The sequence below is a fragment of the Photinus pyralis genome, unplaced genomic scaffold (genome assembly GCF_008802855.1).
Source record: "Photinus pyralis isolate 1611_PpyrPB1 unplaced genomic scaffold, Ppyr1.3 Ppyr1.4_LG2, whole genome shotgun sequence".
Taxonomy (NCBI): Eukaryota; Metazoa; Arthropoda; class Insecta; order Coleoptera; family Lampyridae; genus Photinus; species Photinus pyralis.
Genome location: NW_022170403.1, coordinates 18,437,768 through 18,459,474, shown reverse-complemented (window position 1 = coordinate 18,459,474; position 21,707 = coordinate 18,437,768). Strand labels below are relative to the sequence as shown.

At 36.4% G+C, this 21,707-nt stretch overlaps 1 protein-coding gene across 1 annotated transcript; it reads left to right on the top strand.

Annotated features, from left to right (window-relative positions):
* Nucleotides 1–6,721: 6,721 nt before the first annotated feature.
* LOC116164639 (trypsin-1) lies at nucleotides 6,722–18,405 on the top strand. The gene is made up of 6 exons (XM_031478837.1): nucleotides 6,722–6,954; nucleotides 12,921–13,080; nucleotides 13,132–13,294; nucleotides 13,342–13,547; nucleotides 13,601–13,855; nucleotides 18,053–18,405. The coding sequence occupies exons 1-6, from the start codon at nucleotides 6,865–6,867 to the stop codon at nucleotides 18,169–18,171; spliced, it is 993 nt and encodes a 330-aa protein (XP_031334697.1). The 5' UTR covers nucleotides 6,722–6,864; the 3' UTR covers nucleotides 18,172–18,405.
* The last annotated feature ends 3,302 nt before the right edge of the window (nucleotides 18,406–21,707 follow it).

Genomic DNA, 21,707 nt, shown 5'->3' with positions numbered 1-21,707 from the left:
TTATTGGGGCCAGTGCCGGTTAGGCACGATTTGCACGTGCATAGGGGCGTCGACCATTTAAGGGGGCCAGGTCCACCACCTGGTACCGATTCAAATTTTAGATTACGTACGTTATGAGTACTACGCACACTTTGAACGCAATTACTATTCACTGCTGTTGGATTTGGATAGAATGGATGGGATGGGATGTACAGTACGTTGAAACTTGAGAACGACTTCTTAAGAAATTCTCTCAACAGTGTTAGGCTTAATGGCCTTCGTGAACCCAGTTCATTCAGTTGTCATCTGGAACGCGAACAGCCTATACTATAAGCACGATGAACTGCATAAGGTGTTATTTAACCAAGAACATTGACGTCAGATTAATCTAAGAAACCTACCACTTCGCTGAAATTAATCTCAAAATTCCCGGTTATGCTCTGTTAAGTGCAGAAACGATCGCCCAAATAGTAGGGGAGGTGGCACGGTTACTGACATTCACCGAAACATTAACCATACTTAACTCGATTCCAACTAGGTTCGGCATATCGAAACCACCCTGGTTATCGATAAAACGTCAGATGTGTTACTGAAGATAGTATCGACCTGTAAACCACCATAAACTCCGCAACGAGCACGAATTGGATGCGTTATTTAACGATGGAGTACCTACATTCATTGGAGGAGACTTTAATGCGAAACACCCTTCATGGTAGTCGGACAACAAATCCGTAAGGCTGTACCACTTTGCCAAATGAATTCTCCAAGTTTTGTAAATGGCGATCGGAAAACTCCTTGAAGATTATTAACGAAAACATTCTTTTGGCGTATTTTAGTGAACGATCTAAGCAGGGAAAACCGTCTTGTTTGTGGACCTACTACTCCATGCCATTGTTTAAGTATTTAAACAATGTCCATGCTTAGATCCATGCTGCGTGTGCGAGAGAACCTAAGACATTTCAAGCTATTATTTATACACATTATTATTAGAATTTGGACAATAATAAGACGTTCTTTTTTGATTATAGTTATGGGCAATTGAAAACGTTTTTAAAAATAAGAATCAGGGATTTAAGCCCAAGAAGTCTAAGATTCGCCATTCACTGTCTGAGGGAAATCTGAAAAGTACCAAGATGTATTTCAAAATGTTGTTTCACACACAATTGCTACGACAGTATGGATCTGTATCACAACCTACAAAATGAATTAAGTTAAGTATCGTGAAAGAAGACCATTTTAAGAAATATAACGTGGTTACCACCTATGAAATGTCATCTCGTTCCTTCTGTAGGTTTTGACTGATTACACGATTGACAGTCAAGCCAAGCAAACAAGTCCATCAAGACGGCGGTGGTTTGGTGTCGCTGTATTTTAGAAGTACAGTCTGTGGCAATAGTGTTTGGCGGTAAATTTAAACTTGTTGTATTTTTCATTTTTTATGCGGCGACGTTTGGAAACTGGAGAAAGAAATTTATTGCAAGAATTACAAACCAAAACAACAAAATAGTTATTACTAATGACCTAGCAGTGTGTATTTAAAACTAATTAAACAGTATCCTCTTCACTGATTTTAGAACCTTATTCTGATGTACCAGTGCTCAACGTGAAATATAAACTTTCTACAGCTTCATCTAACAATCCTTGGCGTTGCCACATTTCTTCTTCCAATCTCTTAACGTGGTTCATCTCGTCTCCCGACATACTTTTCTATTTGATGATGAGATACTATGTGCATTTTCAATTCATTTCAATTTACTTCCTCCTGCTTCAGTCAGTTTTATATAAACCTCTCGCCAGGAAAGAACACTTGATCCCGGTCTACAATCTATGTTTTTCTAAAGATGTGAGCGACTTCCAGGATAGTATCGTGACAATGTTGAACAAAAAGACTTTTCTTTCAACATTGGCACGATCCTATTCCGGAAGTCGCTCGCATCTTAAGAAAAACATATGGATTGTAGATCGACACAAGGTGTGCTGTGACCGGCAATCTTTCCTGGCGAGAGTTATACATCAGTTTCATCTTCTGCTAGCAAGCACTCCACATAATGGATGGATGTAGGTTTCGTCTAAAAATGTCATCGGTTTCTTGTTTTTCCCTAAAAAATCGTTTTCTTTCATTCTTCGTTCCATTCATAATTTTCGCTTATTGTGATGACATTTGTTGTATTTACAGCCGCTTCTTAGTGTAACTTTACCTCCACTGTAGCCAGTTTTCTCCTTCATTTTACTAACTAAATTATTGATCTTCGGGACTATGTTATGGGTCATGTAAATTTCATTCTTCATGACACCTAAATCAGAATTATCCAATGTTATTTTGTAGGAAGTCCCACTTCGTCGCTTATTTGAAGGAAATTTCCATATCCTATCATCGGCAAGTTTGGCTTCGATCTATCGGATAACAATAAGTATCTATTTAGTTCAGAGGAATATTAATGAAATGCACATTACCTAATCTTGGTCATGAATTTTGTTGATTTGCGTCGCAGGGGCAGCTAGCCCTGTACCCTTTCCCAAAGGAAATATCTACACACCGGCAACTATCTCTTTGTGTAACCCTTTTGATAACATTCCTGACTTCGGAATGCACAGGTTTGTTTCTCTTTTCTTTCCGTACGGATAAAATTGGTGCACAAGCGGATTTTATAAACATATAATCTATAAATGTGTCACTGTCACATTTTTTACGGACTGTACATGTCTGCGATGTACGTATTGGCTTAACGTTTTCCCGCCACGAATTCTTTTTAATTAGTTCGCATATTTTCCCAGGAACTTGTTTGCTTGATGGAGCTGTAGTATTTTAACCATCATGTAAATTATCAATAAAAAATAAATAAAGTTTATTGTTAGCCACATCTGCGTTTTATCCAACGACAAACACGCTGCTTATTTACAAGACCGTGGGCAAAGCGCCAATGCGATAAGCGATACAGCCCTTCCAGATAGTGCAAAATCGGTTACTATATAATGTTTATTTATTTATTTATTGTCCCTCTTTTGTTCTGGACCTTTAACAGGCTTGCGCCCAATTACAAAGTGACCCGAATAATGCGTTTTCCCCTGAAGAAGGTCTTAAATTGTTCTATTCTACTCCGGTATTTACCTTACAAATTAGAGAAACTGCAGGAAAACCAAATTCGGAGTCACAGCGAAGTTTCTTGAAACCGCCGCGTGCCACCCGAACCCAGAAGTCGCGAGAACTTGGGACCAAAATCCGGCACCGTCCTCTGCCCCTTGCGATGAAGATATAGAGGGTCGAAGACCCGTGGTATTAAATTATCTGATGAAGACAAGTTTGTTTTCATTCAACGTTCGGTAACATCAGACGTCTTTAAACTCGCTATTCTTGCTCTTATTTTAATTACAATTTGTTTATTTATTTTGCCTTTATTTTTGAGTGGGCGGGGTTTCAGCCAAGACTGTTCTACCAACCCAACCCACTATACATTTACCAATATCCTTCCCCGAACCCGGACAGTCCAGCTTCTACTGACGCCACATGAGCCGGCAATGACCCGCTTTATTTCCCCATCCTGAATGTACCCACGTAGTGCAGAATAAATATTAATTTATTCTATTTACTGAAATTATCTGAAATAAAGTTGCATTTCTGACCGCGCTTGTTACTTTATATTGCCAAAACCCTTTTAAATAAATGAAATAATTAATTTCCTTACAATGCTAAAACACACATTCACTCACCCAAAGTTGTTGCGTATCTATGATAAAATTATGCATTTTTTTTCTATTTTTAAGTTTAAAGTCGCGTCGGTTTCTAAGACCATTTGCGACCAATGTTAGGTTAAATCTTTTCAAACAATTCAATAATTCTTAAATAATTTGTTACATCTAGTAGTCTGTTGTTTTTTGTTAGTACTGTTAGGTCGTTTATAGCACAAGTATTTCTGTGTAGTACATATTTTGGACAGGTTATTAGTATATGTCGAACCGTTTCGCGTACGCCGCACGCACTACACAATGGTTGTTCTGCCTTTGTTATGTAATGTTCGTGTGTGTATCTCGTATGGCCTATCCGGAGTCTATTTAATTTTACTTGGTGGATTCGAGATTTCGGCTGTGGGAAGTGGTGAGCGCGAATTGGATGGATTTCTCTGAGGTCTGATTTCGATTGGTTCCATTTGGTTTGCAAATGTCCATGAATCGGTCTTTATTTGGGTTTTGTCTTGTATACTCTCTTCTATGGTGATTTTTGTTGATAATGGTGAGTTTAGTGCTTCTTTTGCTGCTCGATCTGCTTGTTCGTTTCCCGTTATTCCTACGTGCGATGGCGTGAACATGAAGGATACTTCTATTCCTTTTAACTTTAAGATGTGCAGTTGTGCTCTATATCGTAACACATTGGGGTTGGTGGGTAGACGTGCCGGAGGATGTGTGTACTGTTTAGAGAGTCTGTGCAGATAAGATATCGTCTTCTGTTTGGGATGGTCGCTATGTAGATAAGTGCCTCTTTGATGGCTACCATTTCTGCTACGCAGATGCTTGTCTCTGGTTGTATTTTGTACAAGCGTTCTTGTTGATTGTGGATGAAAGCTGCCGACACTTGATCTTTTAGTTTGGACGCGTCCGTATATATTTTTTCAAAGTTTTTGTAGTTCTCTAGTATACTGTTAAATGTTTGTTTTATTATTTGGGGATTGTCACTTTTTTGTGTGTATGCTCTTAGATGAGTGTTTATTTGTGGTAGTTCCATTGTCCATGGCGCTATTTTGTGTCGTGTAGGTGTGCTGATTTTCGGTAATGTGTAGTTTAAGTAGGAGGATATATTTTGGAGATGGATGTGTAGATGACTGTATGGGGTTAAGCAGGTGGTTTTGAACAGGATTAGACTGTACAAATTTCTGTGCATACGGAACGGAATCCCGAATCATTGTTATAGTATAAATGTTATCTTCATTACTGTTGACGTAGCAAGTTATTAAATAATATGGTAATTCTAAAGTATTTGTTACATTCAGGTGAAAAATACATTTAGTGGCCTCTTTTTTAAACACACTGAAAAACGGTCATACTGTTTCTCTAAACGCTATTGAACAGGTATTTGCCAAAACAACGGCGATCTGCAAGTAAAGAATTTCCATTATTGCGTTAGTATTGTAACGGAAACGCTCCAGACATGACGTCGCCTTTGGCGCTCTGGAATTTTCTACGCGCGCGATAGTGGGATTTGTATAGGAATATTCGAGACTATCCAGTAATTACGCGAGTGTTCTGGACTTACATTGCTTGCGTGTATAAATGATTGCGGACCGAACATCGCAGTAAGTTTTACTACCGAACGAGATCGAGTACCGACGAAACATTGAGCGCGAAAATCTGATATAAATTGCGAAGTGTGTAATATAAATAGTCGATATAAATTGTACAGTTTTTATAGTGTTTTAGTTTTGTTTAATAAACATTGATATAAATCGAACCTGAATTTATAAATCACGTTACAGTATTTTATTGTGTCGGTCCTTCTAGAGCAGTATTGTGGCGCCATCAAGTCGAAAACATTCGTTCCCTGAAATATGATGATATTGATAAATGTATAACGTATTTTCAGAACTTAGTAAACTGTAAACAACTTTTTCCCTACGTTCAAATATATGCAGTAAATCGGAATTTCAAATTTACCTGATTAGTAAAAATTTTGAACAGCTTGGTATTTCATGAAGGGTACGATTTTTCATTCGGGTATAGTGGAGATGAGGGAGGTTAAAAAAAATTGAATTCAAAAGTACTGTTAAACACGAGTATGTCTCCTTCGACGATCAGTAAGTCTATTAAAAATTGTTCGATGCGCCTCATATATTTTACTGTATTATTTTGTACTCGATACCGATTCCACTATAAAGTTCTGAGAGCAGTACGGACCCCAATTTGCACATAATAAATTTAATTCTACATTAGCCAATATTATAAAGGTCATATGAGCCATCACGCAACTACGCTCTATGCCCGCATAATTAAAAAAAATATCAAAAGACAATTTTACACACTTTGATTCGTTCTGTAATTAAAAACACGGAAAAACTCCAAATACGGTCACCTACATTTCTCTCTCTCAACTTAAAAATTGCATATTTACGGCAAATAATGTTAATTATACAATGACCGCATTTCTTTAATTTGATTCTGCGAAGGAAAGGTTGATTTGCAAAAATTAGGTGCAATAGATTTTTTCTGTGTTAATTTCGTGCATTTGATTGTACGACTAATATCGTTAAAGTAAGCGTGCCCAATGAGCGTAAAAAATTAAAACCAAACCGTTTAAAAATCAAAATCGTTGCTAAAAGGAAATAGTCGTTTTCTCTTTGATGTCAATCAAACAAGTTTACTATGTCCGCGCGTGAAGGTATTTATTACTAAAATACCCACTATAACAATTGCTTTCTTCAATGATTCGGTCTATTAAGTAGCATTTACAACAGATGGGATCTACACAAAGAGTTTTCTTGGAATGTTTACATTAAGGTGCAGTTTCTCAGTCAGTAGGTAGGTACCTATGTACCTAGGCTAAATAGGTACCTTGTATTGTGCAATAATTCATTCGTATACTTACAAGACGCATAAACGAAATATTAAATCGAGAGCACATTGACTACATGTGGATAGTATGGGTGAAGGCTATTTGAATTTTAATGCTATATACACCATATATAGACGTATAAGAAGTAAAAACGTCCTTTCCCCACTTTTACCATAACTTTCTTCTATCTAAAGTGAAAGAAGAAGCAGTAAGTTCATAGACGGTGAAAGCACCGGTGTGCCAAGTAATAAGATTGTTTACCTGCTTGTTTTTAGTTACTGATGTAGTATGGTTCTCTTTTGTTTAGTTTAAGTGCCTACAGTCTTGCGGACTATAGTGTGATAAAAATGCCATTACCTTATTTTAATTTATTTAATTTATTTTGCATTATTGTTTGCTGCGTTCTATTCTTTTCGTCGCCAATACATTGTAGTCAAGTAAGTATAATTGTTTAAACGAACTGTACAGGTGCGTCTTCACTTGGAAGCCGGAGAAAGTAAAAGTATGTCAAGATCAATGGGTTAGGTACTATGAAGTTACGTAATTTGTGTGTCTGTGGTTTTGTATTACAATATTTGTGTGATGGAAACAATCTACTATTGCACAAGTTCAAGATCAAATTCACAAGTGACAATGATGGAGATGTCAACATCTATGGCTAATCGACGATAGCTCATGGATATATCTAAAATGATTGTATAGCCTAATGCACAATCGCACAATGTAAAATCATTTGGACTTTATCGTCTTTATTGCACACATAAAAACCTGTGCCAATTAGGCCCGGTTGTATAATGTTAGTTTAAACTTCAGTTTATAGTTGAATTGTGGGTTAAAGGATTTGATTAGCTAATATTTCACAAGTTGGTCAATCGTATTTCTCAAATCTGTCGGTTAAACCAAACTGAAGTTCAACCGGACATTGTACAACCGGGCCTTAATCCTGATACTTCGTTGGGTCTTGATTGTGTGCAAAATATGTTTTTAGCACGTCTGCTCCTTTTTGATGTACCGGGTGGTAACTTGAACCAGCCACCATATATCCGACTGTGTGACTCAGTGGTAGAGCGTTGGGCTACATAGCCGTGAGGTCAGGTGTCGAACCTGGCTTGCGCTAAAATTTTCATCTGTGGCAGAGATAGGAATGACCTTAGATCAGTTTCGAGCATTCTGCCGACTACTCCGAATTAGGTTTTCCTGGAGTTTTCCTAATTCGTAAGGTAAATACCGGAGTAGACTAGAACAACTTAGGATCTTCTGTAGGGACACCTCTGTAATTGGGCGAAAGCCTGTTGAGGGCCCCGAACAAGAGAGGAACAATAAATAAATAAATAGGAATTTCAATACTGATTTTTTGATTTCTGAATATTGGCTTCCCTAATTATTTTAGCAATAAAGTCTATTTATTGTTGTTTATTGTTTATTTGTTTAGCCAGATACCATACAGAATGCAAGTATTCCAATTACATGGAAATGGGATGCTGTACTTAAGCTAAAACTACATAGTCATTACGATCTAGAACTAATTTAGGTTTTTTGTAGAAAAAAAAATTACGAATCCCTACATATATACTATAACTTTTGTAGGGCTTTGAAATTTGGAGGACACATAGCTTGTTTTATGATAAAAAAGGAGATCATCTTTTGGGCCCGTAAAGTTGAACCGTTTCCAAGATCTCACGATTTCTGAAAAAAACCACCTCTTTTTCAAGGGGATGAAAAATCTATTTTCTTTCATCGTACAGAGGTGCGCAGGGTAGCAAAATTTTCGTAAGGACTTACATTTTAATAATCAAAAATAAAAAATATTATTCCAATAGAAAAATTTTAAGAAAAGCTGCAAAAACCGGGGGTACAGCTTTTAGATATACCGTTTTTGACATAGTAGGTAAATAGCTTTTTTTGTAACTAAATTAACGTATTGGATCCGCGCTAATAAAGTTTTTGAAATCTGTCTTCTCTCTCCTCTTTAATGTTGCTAAAATATTTTCTTTTGTTTTCTAGTGCCTTCATTAATCTTTATTATTTCTTTTTTCTGCCGTTTTACCGCAATAAAAACAATTCGAAGTAAAATCGAATTGTTTTGCTACCTAAATAATTTGTTTTTGTTCACTAACTCTTCTTCCTGCCTATTTTACAGCTGATGCGATTACGCTGAGCCTGTTGATAGTTAATTTACCTACAGGAATTATGAATAAAATCCTCACGAAGTTTATTCCAGGTTTGACATCTCACTGACTTTGGCCGGTAAAACTAACCAACGCAATTGCTTCAGCTATAAAACAGACAGGAAGAAGAGTCAGTGAACAAAAATAAATTGTTCAGGAATCAGGAAGCAAGATAATTCGATTTTATTTCGAATTGCTTTTATTGCGGTAAAAATGCAGAAAAAAGAAATAATAAAGATGTTTTAACTAAAACAGTTGAGCATAAGACAACAAAAGAGAATATTTAAGCAAACATTAAAGAGAAGCAAGAAGACAGATTTCGCAAAAACCTTTATTAACATCCAGCACGTTGATTGATCATGTCAAAAACCGTGTATATCTTAAAACTGTTTTTCCAGTTTTTGGCGATATTCTCGAATTTTTGCATTAGGAATAATCCATCCAAAAAAAGGATTTTTCCGGTTTTTCTAGGAAAATTGGAGGTTATGTGTAAATAGTGCAGATACTAAAGTTGTTCTTTTTTTTATTCTCTATAACTTTTATATTGAACATTTTCGCCTAAAATACATAGTTTTGCCACAAATTGCAAAATACCAGTTTCCGCCCCTTTCAACCCCCGCGATTTCACCCGCTGAAAAATTCTGCTGTTTTAATTATTTTTCCCCAATTTCAAATCATTTCACGAGCATGAAAAACCCGGTTTGAACGGGTAACTAATTTTTTTTGTAAAAAAATATTATATAGTCTGGACTTTGGGAAATGCAGGCGCTTTTGTTTGATTTCATAATTCCATGGCATTACAGATTTTCCTAAACGCGACAGTTTATGATTTTTAAATTTTTACTGTTTCTGAATTTATAAAATAGGAAACAATAGTATGTACGGATTCGTAATTTTTTTCTCTACAAAAAACCTAAATAGACTTTATTTCTAAAATAATTAGGGAAGCCAATAAATTAGCGGAAATAAAACAATTACTATTGATATTCCTATGTTGCGTTCGTCAAGTTACCACCCCAGGATACTATTTTTGCAACTAGTATGCGTCTTTACACTGGTTCTGTTATTATTAAGCTATCGCGGTTATGAATTAGGATTTCGTGGAATTACAATACTACTTATTTACCGTGTAGGGGGAATTTTGTGGCGTAAAAATCCAGTTGTCACTTTCGTCGTGGCCTTATAAACGCCTCTGGTTAATATGGTTAATATGGTATGTCAACAACAATTATAGGGTGCGAACGATTGCTCATTGTCAATGTTAATGAATTGTGGTGCTTGCGAATGGCTTTTAACTTAAAACTTTATTTGAAGGATTATTGTATCCCAAATGAACGTTAAAGTGACGTTATTCTCAAAAATGTTAGCAAAACACGTTTAAGATTTAACGTACAAACAACGTTTCAGTTTCACCAGTATTTAACATTTTGTTGAAGGCAGCATTAATGTTAATAATTCGTTAATTGTTACCTGAAAAATTTGTGTAATAAATTTCAACGGTAATTTCTTTATATTGAAATATTTTCTCCCCTAATTATTTTACAGAAAAGTTGTAAATAAATTTCTTGTAGATTGTAAAGTTCTGGCGTATATTCATGTAACCATTTGTAATTTTTTGTTATTAATAGGAAAACGGAGAAATTAATGAAATTATAAATTAGAATTATAATTATTATAAATCAAATTTTTTTTTCAATAATGTCACGGCACGAGTGATTTTTATAAAAATCATTGGTGCCGTGAAATTATTTAAACAAACATTCGATTTTTACGCAAATACTAAATTCTATTTTTTCCGGTTTCTAAAATTGAAAAATCATAAATGAGGACATGAGTAGACGCAGAACTTTTCAAGCTACAAGAAACCCGTTTACAACTTTGCTCTAAATTAATTAAGGGAGAAAATATTTCGATATAAATAAATTAGCATTGAAATCCCTATGGTGAGTAATTTGCTTCTACACCCTGTATAGATTTGCTATGTCAATATTTGAATCTAAATTCATTTTTAGAAAAAAGGGGATCAACACGTAGTCAGAAATAATATTCAAAACAGGCTTTCGCAACAAAGCTATAATCGTTAAATGAATCTCGAGCAAAGGGAATAATTACAATTCGATTGTATCGAAAATCAGTATGTAATCAAAGGTCCATCAAGGAATCGACGAAAGTAACAAAAATTAACAATATACCTTTCGCAACGGCCTTGTTGAGCTCAATAAGGACACGTTCTGCACATCTGTAACAGACAATAACACAAACAAACAAATAAAAGGGGTAGTGAATTGTGCTGCACAATAAAATATGGCTAAATCTCAATGCTAACGTCTGGCACGAAGGCTAATCGTGTACTAAAAATGTAATTAATACTCAAAAAGGATCAATAATTCGAATGACTTGACACTAGCCAAAGCAAAATTTTGATCGATTACGGCTGTCCTTACAGTCCGGGTATAACCGCATAAAAGTAACGTTAAATTCAAGAAAAATACTGTACGATGCACAAATAACTAAATATTTCTATTCAATAGCAATGCAATCTGATCAAAAGGAAAGATAAACAATATAATGAGCCGAGTCTTCGGAATAAAACAAATAAAGTGACTAAAAATAATTGTAAATATCGGCTTCAGACAAGGCTTCGGTAACTTCGAAAACTTGTTTACAAAGCAACGGTACTAATATTGGTATAACACAGCTAATCTGAAACATACAATGCCATCAAACTAACAGAAGTGAATCTACGTAGGGATCAGTAAAACGCAAACGAAGTCGGGTCTCGGTAACGACAAAAACAAAGTACGTAGCGTCAGGTATAACGGAGTGATATACAACAGCAATGTTCTCCCGTAAATATATTTGCGATTACAATTGGCAGGCAGGTTCGACATTTTTTGATTTTTACTAAAATCGGGAGATTTTGTTATTAAAAAAACCATCAAAAAAATTTGGAGACAAAATATTGATATTTACGTCCGCTGTAAGCATTTAAAAATCAAGGGTCAGCGCGAAGAGAAAAAACGTACCTGTGCGCGAGACTAGACCGCGTGACGTCAGTAGCCAGGAAAAGGAAAATTCGGAATCGTTTCGATGCTCTGCTCCCTAACTCCAAAGCTTTTGTTCCATCGGAGCTTAACCACGCACAGTTTCGTTGTCTTTCAGTGGGAGAGAGCGTACAGATAAAATAGAAATAGAATAGAAGAAGCCTAAACGAGGTAATAATGATACATTCATGCAACAAGGAAATTCCATTATTAAGGAACGAGGTAACGCTCCGCACTGTCAAGTAAAAAAATAAAAATGTGCGCTACCAAGTGGTACTATACACTATACAGCACGAAGAGCGATAGTACGATTGACAAAAAACTTTTTAAGAGAAAGTTTACGATGTTCCATTTACCAAAATTGGTTGAAGATTACAGATTTCAAAGTACGGGGAAAAAATTATCTAATACTTCTGAGGAGGTCAAAGGACCTACGGGCTACGACATAGGTGGTTAGTGTTAGAACCACATAAACATTTTACCTCACGGAGCATTATAGTATAAAGTCTGGGTTTAATGATAGGGGAGCCCACGATGCTAAATGGAAATTTACTCGAGCGTCGTAGGAACCTATTCAACTTTGCAGATTAGATGGAAGAAAGAAAAACAGTTATATGATGTACCTCCCTCCTCCGGTGGGGGGCGCGTCTACACTTTGTTATTACTGTACAAACGAATAGTCACATGAAAACACTCGAGCGCGGCTCAACAGACAGGATTTATTCGCGCGTACGTCTAATTTATGACACGACCTCCTATGATCTCATGCAACTGACATGCTACAACCGCTGAACGCACTGAACCTGATTGACGATTTATTCCACTTTGGCGTGTGGTAATCGGCAAATTATATCAGTTGTTATTCTTGAATCCTTCGAAATAAAAAAAAAATCTAACGCGCTCAAAAATGCCAAGGTAACGTTTTTTTGCGGGTTTGTGACCCTCCCACTCCTCACGTTATTCTCAAATCGTCAGATTATTGAAACGCACACTTTTCACCACGCCGTAGTCAACCCACCTTACTTTATTCTGACACGCTTGAGTAAATCACAAAATCCCCTATTGGGTTGCCCTACTATAAAACATGAATTTTACCGAATGTAAGTACTTCTATTTATAAAACAATTTTGCAAAACTTTTATTACTTATCATGCGAATGTACAGTAATTTATCGTCCTTTATCGTTTTCAGAATATTTCCTACGTCACTATAACAAAACCCATAAAAAGTAACAGATATACCCCTAGCGCGACGGGGAGGCTCTACTTTGGAGAATTATTTGGTCTCTTCGGAGGTGGAACCCAATCAGACGATGAGGATGATGATGGTCTATTCAGAAACTGCACGTGCGGTGGGTTTTTAAAAGAAAGTCGGCAAAATGTGTAATAAACGCCTTTTCTAGAATGCGGTATATCAAATCAAGAAAATAGAATTGTTGGTGGTCAGGCAACTGGCATAAATCGGTACCCATGGATTGCCCGAATTGTTTACGATGGGAAGTTTCATTGTGGAGGCTCCCTAATTACTAAGGATTATGTCTTAACCGCTGCACACTGCGTGAGAAGGTAAGTACCAATAACTCGCAATGGTGAACTCTAAATTTCATTATCAGGTTGCAGCGCACCAAAATTCGAGTAATTCTTGGCGATCACGATCAAACAACCACAACTGAGGCGCCTGCAAAGATGAGGGCCGTTTCCGCAATAATAAAAAACAGAAACTTTGATGCGGATTCGTACAACCACGATATTGCACTGCTCAGATTGAGAAAACCAGTCGTGTTTTCAAAAAATATTAAAACCATTTGCATTCCAAGACGTACGTTTCTTTGCCCTACATTTGTATAGATTTTAAATCTAGCTGCATTGCAGGTTCTGATGATCCCGCGGGTAAGCTTGGTACAGTAATTGGTTGGGGAAGGACTATGGAGGGTGGAATGTTGCCGGGAATTGTCCAAGAAGTGCAGGTGCCAATATTGACATTACAACAGTGCAGAGCAATGAAATATCGAGCGTCTCGGATCACTACGTTTATGCTGTGTGCTGGGAAAGGATCCATGGATTCTTGCCAGGGTGACAGTGGCGGTCCTTTGGTTGTTCCAAATGGGGAGAAATATGAAATAGTGGGTAAGAAATTGTATCAAAATATAAACAGCATCGATCTCATATCCCATCAGCTAGATTTCAACTAATGACAGCAAAGATAGGTATGAAAAATTATCAAAATCCGAATAACTTTGATTTTTATTACAAAGAATTTATCCGAAAATTTGTTGTTTCTTTTGGCGAGATTCAAATGAAACAGTTTTTTGAAGATATCTACTAAGCGAAGACATTTCATTAAAGATAAGCAAAGTTCTCCCGACTGCTGAAGGCTTTCGTTTCGTGATATCTATCTGGATGGATGAAGATTGAAAAATCAACCGCAATGATTTGTGTTTATTACCTCTATCATTACACAGTGACAGGTTTCTTCTTTACTAGCGGTTGTAAATTGAGGTTTTTACCTGAGATGGTTTGGGCTAGCCCTCCTGTTGTTAGCGACCGCCGATTAACTTCGAACCCCTTTTCTATATCAGCCGGTGACTAGCATCGACCGTCTCATCAATCGAAATGGAATACATCATTTTTTAACGTTTATTAAATCGTGGAAAAATAACATAACCTCTTAAGAAATTGGAGTTAGAATGTTTCTCATAATTTTACCAACTTAAAAGTAATCATGAAATATAGGTAACATAATCTTACATTTCGACGAATTTATGTGAACTGTATATTAAGATTGTGGAAAATTTAGGGCTCCCCCCGCAAATGTTTTTGTTGAAAACGCTTAATTAAGCTGGGGGGCTTAATAACGACGCGTAACCCAAAAACCATCAACGTATTTGATACAATGTTTAACAATGCAGAACGTTCGCACTGAAGCCAACTAATTGGTGGTTTCTCTCCTTTCGGAACTGGAAACGAATTCCTCTTAGGTACCTTTGAAAGCGCAACCCTCATAACTTATTCACCAATCACAATTTAAATTTTAATTGTCACTGTCTTCAAACTACATAATATATAAAAATAAAATTCAGTGGAATATCCTCACACTGCCCCCTTAAGTAGTAACAATGAGATTATACACCTCTCCCTTCTTTATTTGGTTACGTTGCAACTGAACCTTTGAAATTTGATTGTAAATCTCTTCACACCTTAAACCCCCAGGTACATTGAACTGCCTACTGCTAACTTACAAACGTTTGGACATAGGCGCCGACTTGACAAAATTTTTGGGGGGGCCCAAACATTTTTACGTACCTGCATAGGGTATCGGGTTACGGGTATAAGTAAAAAAAATTTTTCTTGCTGATTATTCATTTCACTACGTTCACCGCTATTAGCGGCATCAGCATTAGCGGTAGCTGCACTTACACATTTAGATTTCGCGGATCGAATAACAAACTTATCCATTTTGATTTATTATTTTATTATTAAGAATTAAGAATTTAGGAACTAAAACGTAATACGTAACGATAACAATAGAAAATTATTAAAACATCACCATAACCCTAACCGACAACCGTCGACTTTTAACTAAAACCAGCAAGTACGAATTTTTGCATTTTTAAATAATGCACTTATCGTAGTAGGTGTAAGGTGCAGGTACCTATCTTTATCCTTTCTCAGAAAGAAAAACTATGACGTCACATCAGGAGTCAGATTATTGCTTCTTAGAAGTGTCAACGGTTTCCTGCTTACTTGGGACGGTTTGTTATTGCATTTTGCATTGAGGTAGAGGTAAAAAGGTTTATTGTTGAGTCTAAAGTTGATTATGCAGTTTCAAGATTTGGTGTAAGTAACCACGAATACGAATACGGTATATAATTGTCACTTATTCAGAATTAGGGGAGCTGAGCCCCTCCAGTATAAATATTGGAGGGGCTGAAAGTGCTCGGCCACCCCTAAGTCGGCGCCTTTGCGTTTGGATATGCTCTAGAAATTCACACTCGAATTTTATTATTTCACAAACCCATCAAAATTTTGTTCACTCCACACGATTTGTCACTGCACCAAGTGTTTCGCAACCTTCTATTTTCAAATGTGCCCCCAAAAAATAACCATAATAATCGTTTTTATGTGACGCGATGTGATGTGTGCTGGTGACAAGCTTGTCTTTACAATTTTCAAGAAACTAACGTTAATCGCGATCACTTCCACATTGAAATACACACGAAAAACCGCTTAGTGCACAGTTTCCATGTACTTTTCTTGTTGATACACCATTACATTAATGCTACCTGTTATTTAAGACGGAAAACTCATCTAACATTTCGGCATTTCCATATACAGTGAATTTTTTTTAAATGCGAACATAGGAGTTTGCATGCAATGTAATTTCCCTATGTTCGATTTAAAAAAAAAACACCAATCTATTGCGTAGTTCAAATGAGTAGTAGATACAATTGACAGCTGTTACATTTTTAAAAATACCGCCGTCCAATTTAATTACGAAATCGATTAAGTTATTGCTTAAAATGTCAAGGAGGACACTTCGAACATTATTGTAATTGTTTTCGGTATTTATTTTCTTATTTCCTTCATTTATGTATTGAATAGATCAAATTAGTACAATACCAGGTGCACATGACCTACAAATAATTGAAGGTTGGTTCACAATGAGTTGTGGTGTCAGCGCGTGGCCTGTGAAGTCAAGTTATCGTAAGTTTAAGAAAAATGTATCCTAAAGTTGCTATGGCCTCACATGGCTTCTTTAAAAAAATCTTACCGAGTGCTCTTCATCATAAAGGCTATAGAATTGCTGTTCATAGTCACACAAGTTGCGCGATTTGGGAATGTGAACCGCGCACATCTCATAGATTGATGTGTTTTTTTTAAAATAGAACATAGGGAAATTACAGTGCATGCAAACTCCTATGTTCGCATTTTAAAAAAACTCACTGTATGTATCGTCCTTGGCACCAACGATTTACCTCCCTGCAATTTTCTCGCAACGTAAGAGTTAACTTGAAATCACCCCCACAGAGACTAAAAATTAAACCAGCCCGCATTTAATAAAATGTTGAGATCCACGCGCGCCCAGCATGTCAGCGCCAAGAATTGATGATTGGTAAAACTCTTCGCTCCGCACCGGAGACGATGCAAACTTTGCGGATGGCTACTTCCACGTTCGAACTTGGTCTGTTTTCAGGAGTGTACAAAACTGTAACCTGATGTTTACAATATGCGATACGTTTGATTTTACTAAAAGAATCGTTGGCTAAAATTTCAAAGAAATGTCTTCATAGTTCAGAAAGCTGCAATTGCGCAGTCTGATTTTTGCTATATGCGATACCTATGTCTGCCTTTATTAGAAGTATGTGTGGTTAAAATTTCAAGAAAATATATTAATAAATAACAAAGTTGATATTGCGCAGCCTGATGCGCATGCCCACATTAATCGTGAAAATATTTCTTGGCTCAGGTGCCAGAGCTATAAGCTACCGAATTCAAAAAGAACGAACTAAATATAGGTATTGAAAACTACTGTAGGAGTAGTTAAGGGCTCGGACGGACAAACAGACGGACAGACAGAGACAGTGACTGCAATAGCGCACCCAACTTCGTTGGAAAAAGCGCAAAAAAACAGGGATTTACTAGCAGTTACATGCTCAAATCGACGGAGAGCACGGAAGATAAATCCTAAAGTACGTAGAGCCGACTTCGCAATTAGTTGGATGTGCATAGAAAATCAAGGTTATGTGGAAAACGAACACCCAAGTCTTTAAATGGCACACACCTAGTTATTAGCACTGAGTTTAACTTGCAATTAAACAACACTGGTCGGGTTTTCTTTGAGTAGATATGATAGAAAAAGTGACCGGTCCCAGGAATTGATTTTAAGTATAGTTTCCTAAAAACGTTTAACAAACGCTTGTGGTGGACGACCCGTACATATGTATTTTTTCTAGTTTTGGACGATCAGGGTGGATTGATTTTTTCATATACAAAGGCCCTCAGATACCAAGTTTCTTTGAGACCAGAATTTTAGAGGTGCGCAATATTAGCGTATGGATTCTCGAATAATTTTACAACAAACAAATCAGAAATCTCATTTCCTATAAAAAGTAAACAAGCGCCAATACTGAAAATGTTTGAACCTGCCTATTATAGCAACCTGATTTATATGTTACGCTTTGTATGGACGTTCCGGCATCACTTTATTATGAATGAACACAATAATCGTAACTTGCTCCCATGTCAATAACTCTCTTTGTCAGAGAAAAGATGCATTGTATATCTGATAGTTTTATGTGTTCAGTAACAATTTCTATTTTCCAGGGATCGTGTCGTGGGGTATTGGATGCGCACGTCCCGGTTATCCTGGTGTATACACACGTGTTGGAAAGTACATCAGTTGGATAAGAAGCAACGTGCAGGATTCTTGTTTGTGCAGCTGACGTCGACTACTTAACCTTTATTTACCTGTGTAATTCCGATCTATAGAGTACAAAATAATATTTGTTTCCAACCGTCAATACACCCATACCATTTTCAGTAAACAAACGCTGAAAAGTTAAAATACCGTAATTATTTTTAGCTATCGATTTTCACGGTTAAGAATAAAGTTTGTATGCGTCACATCGTTCCGAATGGCAAAAGAAATACAATTTTCCAATACATACATACTTGAATTGGTACTTATAAATTGTTCCTTTAGTATTCCCATTTGCAAAGTCTATAATAACACTAGTTAAATAAATTTCATCATTATTCAATACAAATAATTTCTGTCTACAGCCAGTCGCGTTTTAAGATTGATTGCAGGTAGGTACATGTAGGGATAATTTCCATTATTCATTAATGAAGGTGGTTAAAGGTTGATTCTACGCCCAAAGAATACAATGGGGTTCACAGACTACGGGGCCCCAAAAATGAGTAGAGAACACTACCTTGCCCTAGTTGCGGTGTTTTTGAGATGACATTTAGATTTTATGGGGCATTCAGGAGCGCGGTACCATTTCGGCCCGCAAAGTCAGAAGGTAAAATGTGCGCTTCTATAAGAGATGTTATACAGCACAAAGTGCCCATTTCACGCTATTTTTGCTTAAAGCAGCATCAGTATAGAAACTGTAGTGGTAGAAGTTCCCAGTTCCCACTGCCATAAATTGTGATTTTCGTTTACACTTCGGGGTTAAAAGCTGAAACCAATTTTAAATGATGCATGATCATTTGAAATATCGAAATCCAGAAGGCGTCAAAAATCGTCCTGTACGGGGTGGCTCTAGAGGGTAAATTGTACAAAACACCCCAAATTTTTTTTTGCATATTTTGAATTTATTTAATATATACTTTGCACTGCCCATAGCTCAGGTATGTGACACCGATACAAATATTTATTATTTAGTGTTTTTTACGATCGAAAAGCACGGGATTAAATGAGGAATCTTAACTTTCGCCGGCGTCTAACGAACTCGACCGTAATATTTGGAAAAATTAGCGCTTCAACTCGTCGTATCTAATTTATTTGCATCCTGATCAAAAAATATCCATTAATAACGTTGTAGAGCGTATTCTGGACATTCTGAACCACTATTTGTAAATCACTTTACATTACCGAAAAGTTTTGTATCGATTTATTTATAAACGCGCGCCTATGACTGAGTAAGGACGATTATCGCTTGCGCATATGCATACACGCGGTTTATAAGGCAGAAAGTCGCGTATCTCCCTGCTTGTGTATATTAAAAACCTTCTGGATATTAAATATTCCAGTCAACTTGTTTATTTTTTTAGATGCAAATTGTATACTGTATGATTATTTAACATTAACGCAAATACTTAATCAGAATCTAGTTCCGATTCGGATGCCTCTTGAGATGTTTTCGAAATAATCTGATTAAGTTTTTGCAAGTGGGCTTCCGTCCCATACATTTACAGGAGCTAATGCACGGTAATTGCTTTTTTGAGCACGAACAATGAAATCTGGAACATCCTAAAAAATAAAACTATGTAAAATAATACAAAGACAAAATGTAATTAACAAAAACCTTTTCTGCAGTTACATTTAGCCAAAATAGATGTATCAGCAGGCATTGATGGTCATGGACCACTACCATGAAAAATCTATCAAAGATTGCACATTTGCACGCGTACAAAGAGAACCTCGCAAGAGGAAAATATAAAATGTACAATTGACCATGTATCTACAGATGTGGCATTTATTTATTCATTCCTCGTTTAACAAGCAAGAATTAACAGATTTTTTATGTCGTCAGTTATATGAGTTTTCGAAAGATTCTAGTTTAACATTTGTAACCAGTGGAGGATTCAAAGACGTTACTGAATATAGATCAAATTTTCCTCTTTGTAGTGATTTACTTGCCTCTTCACACGAAGAAGCAGATACCAGAATCCTACTGCACATTCTACAAGCAAAATTAGAAGGATATTCAAGGTGTATTATTGACTGCAGAGATACCGACGTTCTTGTCTTACTTGCTCATTTCAAAAACCGTCTCGCCGAGGAAGTGTGGGTAAAAGTTGGAACGAACGACAACGTACGGTTTATAGCAGTACACGAACTAGTCATTTCCCCAAGTCTATTGACAAACTTGCCTGCATTTCACGCAATTACTAGTTGTGATTCTACAAGTCAATTTGTTGGACTTGACAAAACAACATGCTGGAAAATTGGTTGGTTGTATCAGGATTTGCTAAACGGTGTTGGATCTTCGTCGTGTAATGAAGATACATTCAATAATAAATATGACTCAATTTGTCATTAAATTATACACAACTTCTGATATAAGTTGTATAAATAATAAATCGTTTACGCTGTATCATGGTTTCTTCACATTCTATCCACAAATTGCCACCTACTGCAGGTATCTTTATCAGCACTTTTTACGCGTGAATTATCAAAAATACATTTGGCTGAACAGTCTTAACCCAAAACCGTCTCTACCAGATCCTCTGGAAAATGGTTGGAAAATTGTTGGGAATAATTTTGTTTCAGTTCTTACAACGAAACCATCAATGCCTGCAGCTGATACATCTATTTTGGCTAAATGTAACTGCAGAAAATGTTTTTGTTAATTACATTTTGTCTTTGTATTATTTTACATATCTTTATTTTTTAGGATGTTCCAGATTTCATTGTTCGTGGTCAAAAAAGCAATTACCGTGCATTGGCTCCTGTAAATGTATGGGACGGAAGCCCACTTGCAAAGATTCTTTCACGAAAAACTCTCAAGAAACATCCGAATCGGAACCAGATTCTGATTAAGTATTTACGTTAATGTTAAATAATATATTAGTATAAAATTTGCATCTAAAAAAATAAACAGATGACTGGGATATTTAATATCCAGAAGGTTTTTAATATACACAAGCAGGGAGATACGCGACTTTCTGCCTTATAAACCGCGTGTATGCATATGCGCAAGCGATAATCGTCCTTACTCAGTCATAGGCGCGCGTTTATAAATAAATCGATACAAAACTTTTCGGTAATGTAAAGTGATTTACAAATAGTGGTTCAGAATGTCCAGAATACGCTCTACAACGTTATTAATGGATATTTTTTGATCAGGATGCAAATAAATTAGATACGACGAGTTGAAGCGCTAATTTGTCAAAATATTACGGTCGAGTTCGTTAGACGCCGGCGAAAGTTGAGATTCCTCATTTAATCCCGTGCTTTTCGGTCGTAAAAAACACTAAATAATAAATAGTTGTATCGGTTTCACATACCTGAGCTATGGGCAGTGCAAAGTATATATTAAATAAATTCAAAATATGCAAAAAAAAATTTGGGGTGTTTTTTACAATTTACCCTCTAGAGCCACCCCGTACAGGACGATTTTTGACGCCTTCTGGATTTTGATATTTCTAATGATCATGCATCATTTAAAATTGGTTTCAGCTTTTAACCCCGAAGTGTAAACGAAAATCATTTCTAAACGACTTTGGCGATTCTGTGCCCTCTACTATA

Coding starts and splice junctions, on each gene's coding strand:
- LOC116164639 (XM_031478837.1), top strand. CDS start 6,865: ATGCCATTACCTTATTTTAATTTATTTAATTTATTTTGCATTATTGTT. Junction 13,081..13,131: donor ATTCAGAAACTGCACGTGCG/GTGGGTTTTTAA, acceptor CGCCTTTTCTAG/AATGCGGTATATCAAATCAA. Junction 13,856..18,052: donor GGAGAAATATGAAATAGTGG/GTAAGAAATTGT, acceptor TCTATTTTCCAG/GGATCGTGTCGTGGGGTATT.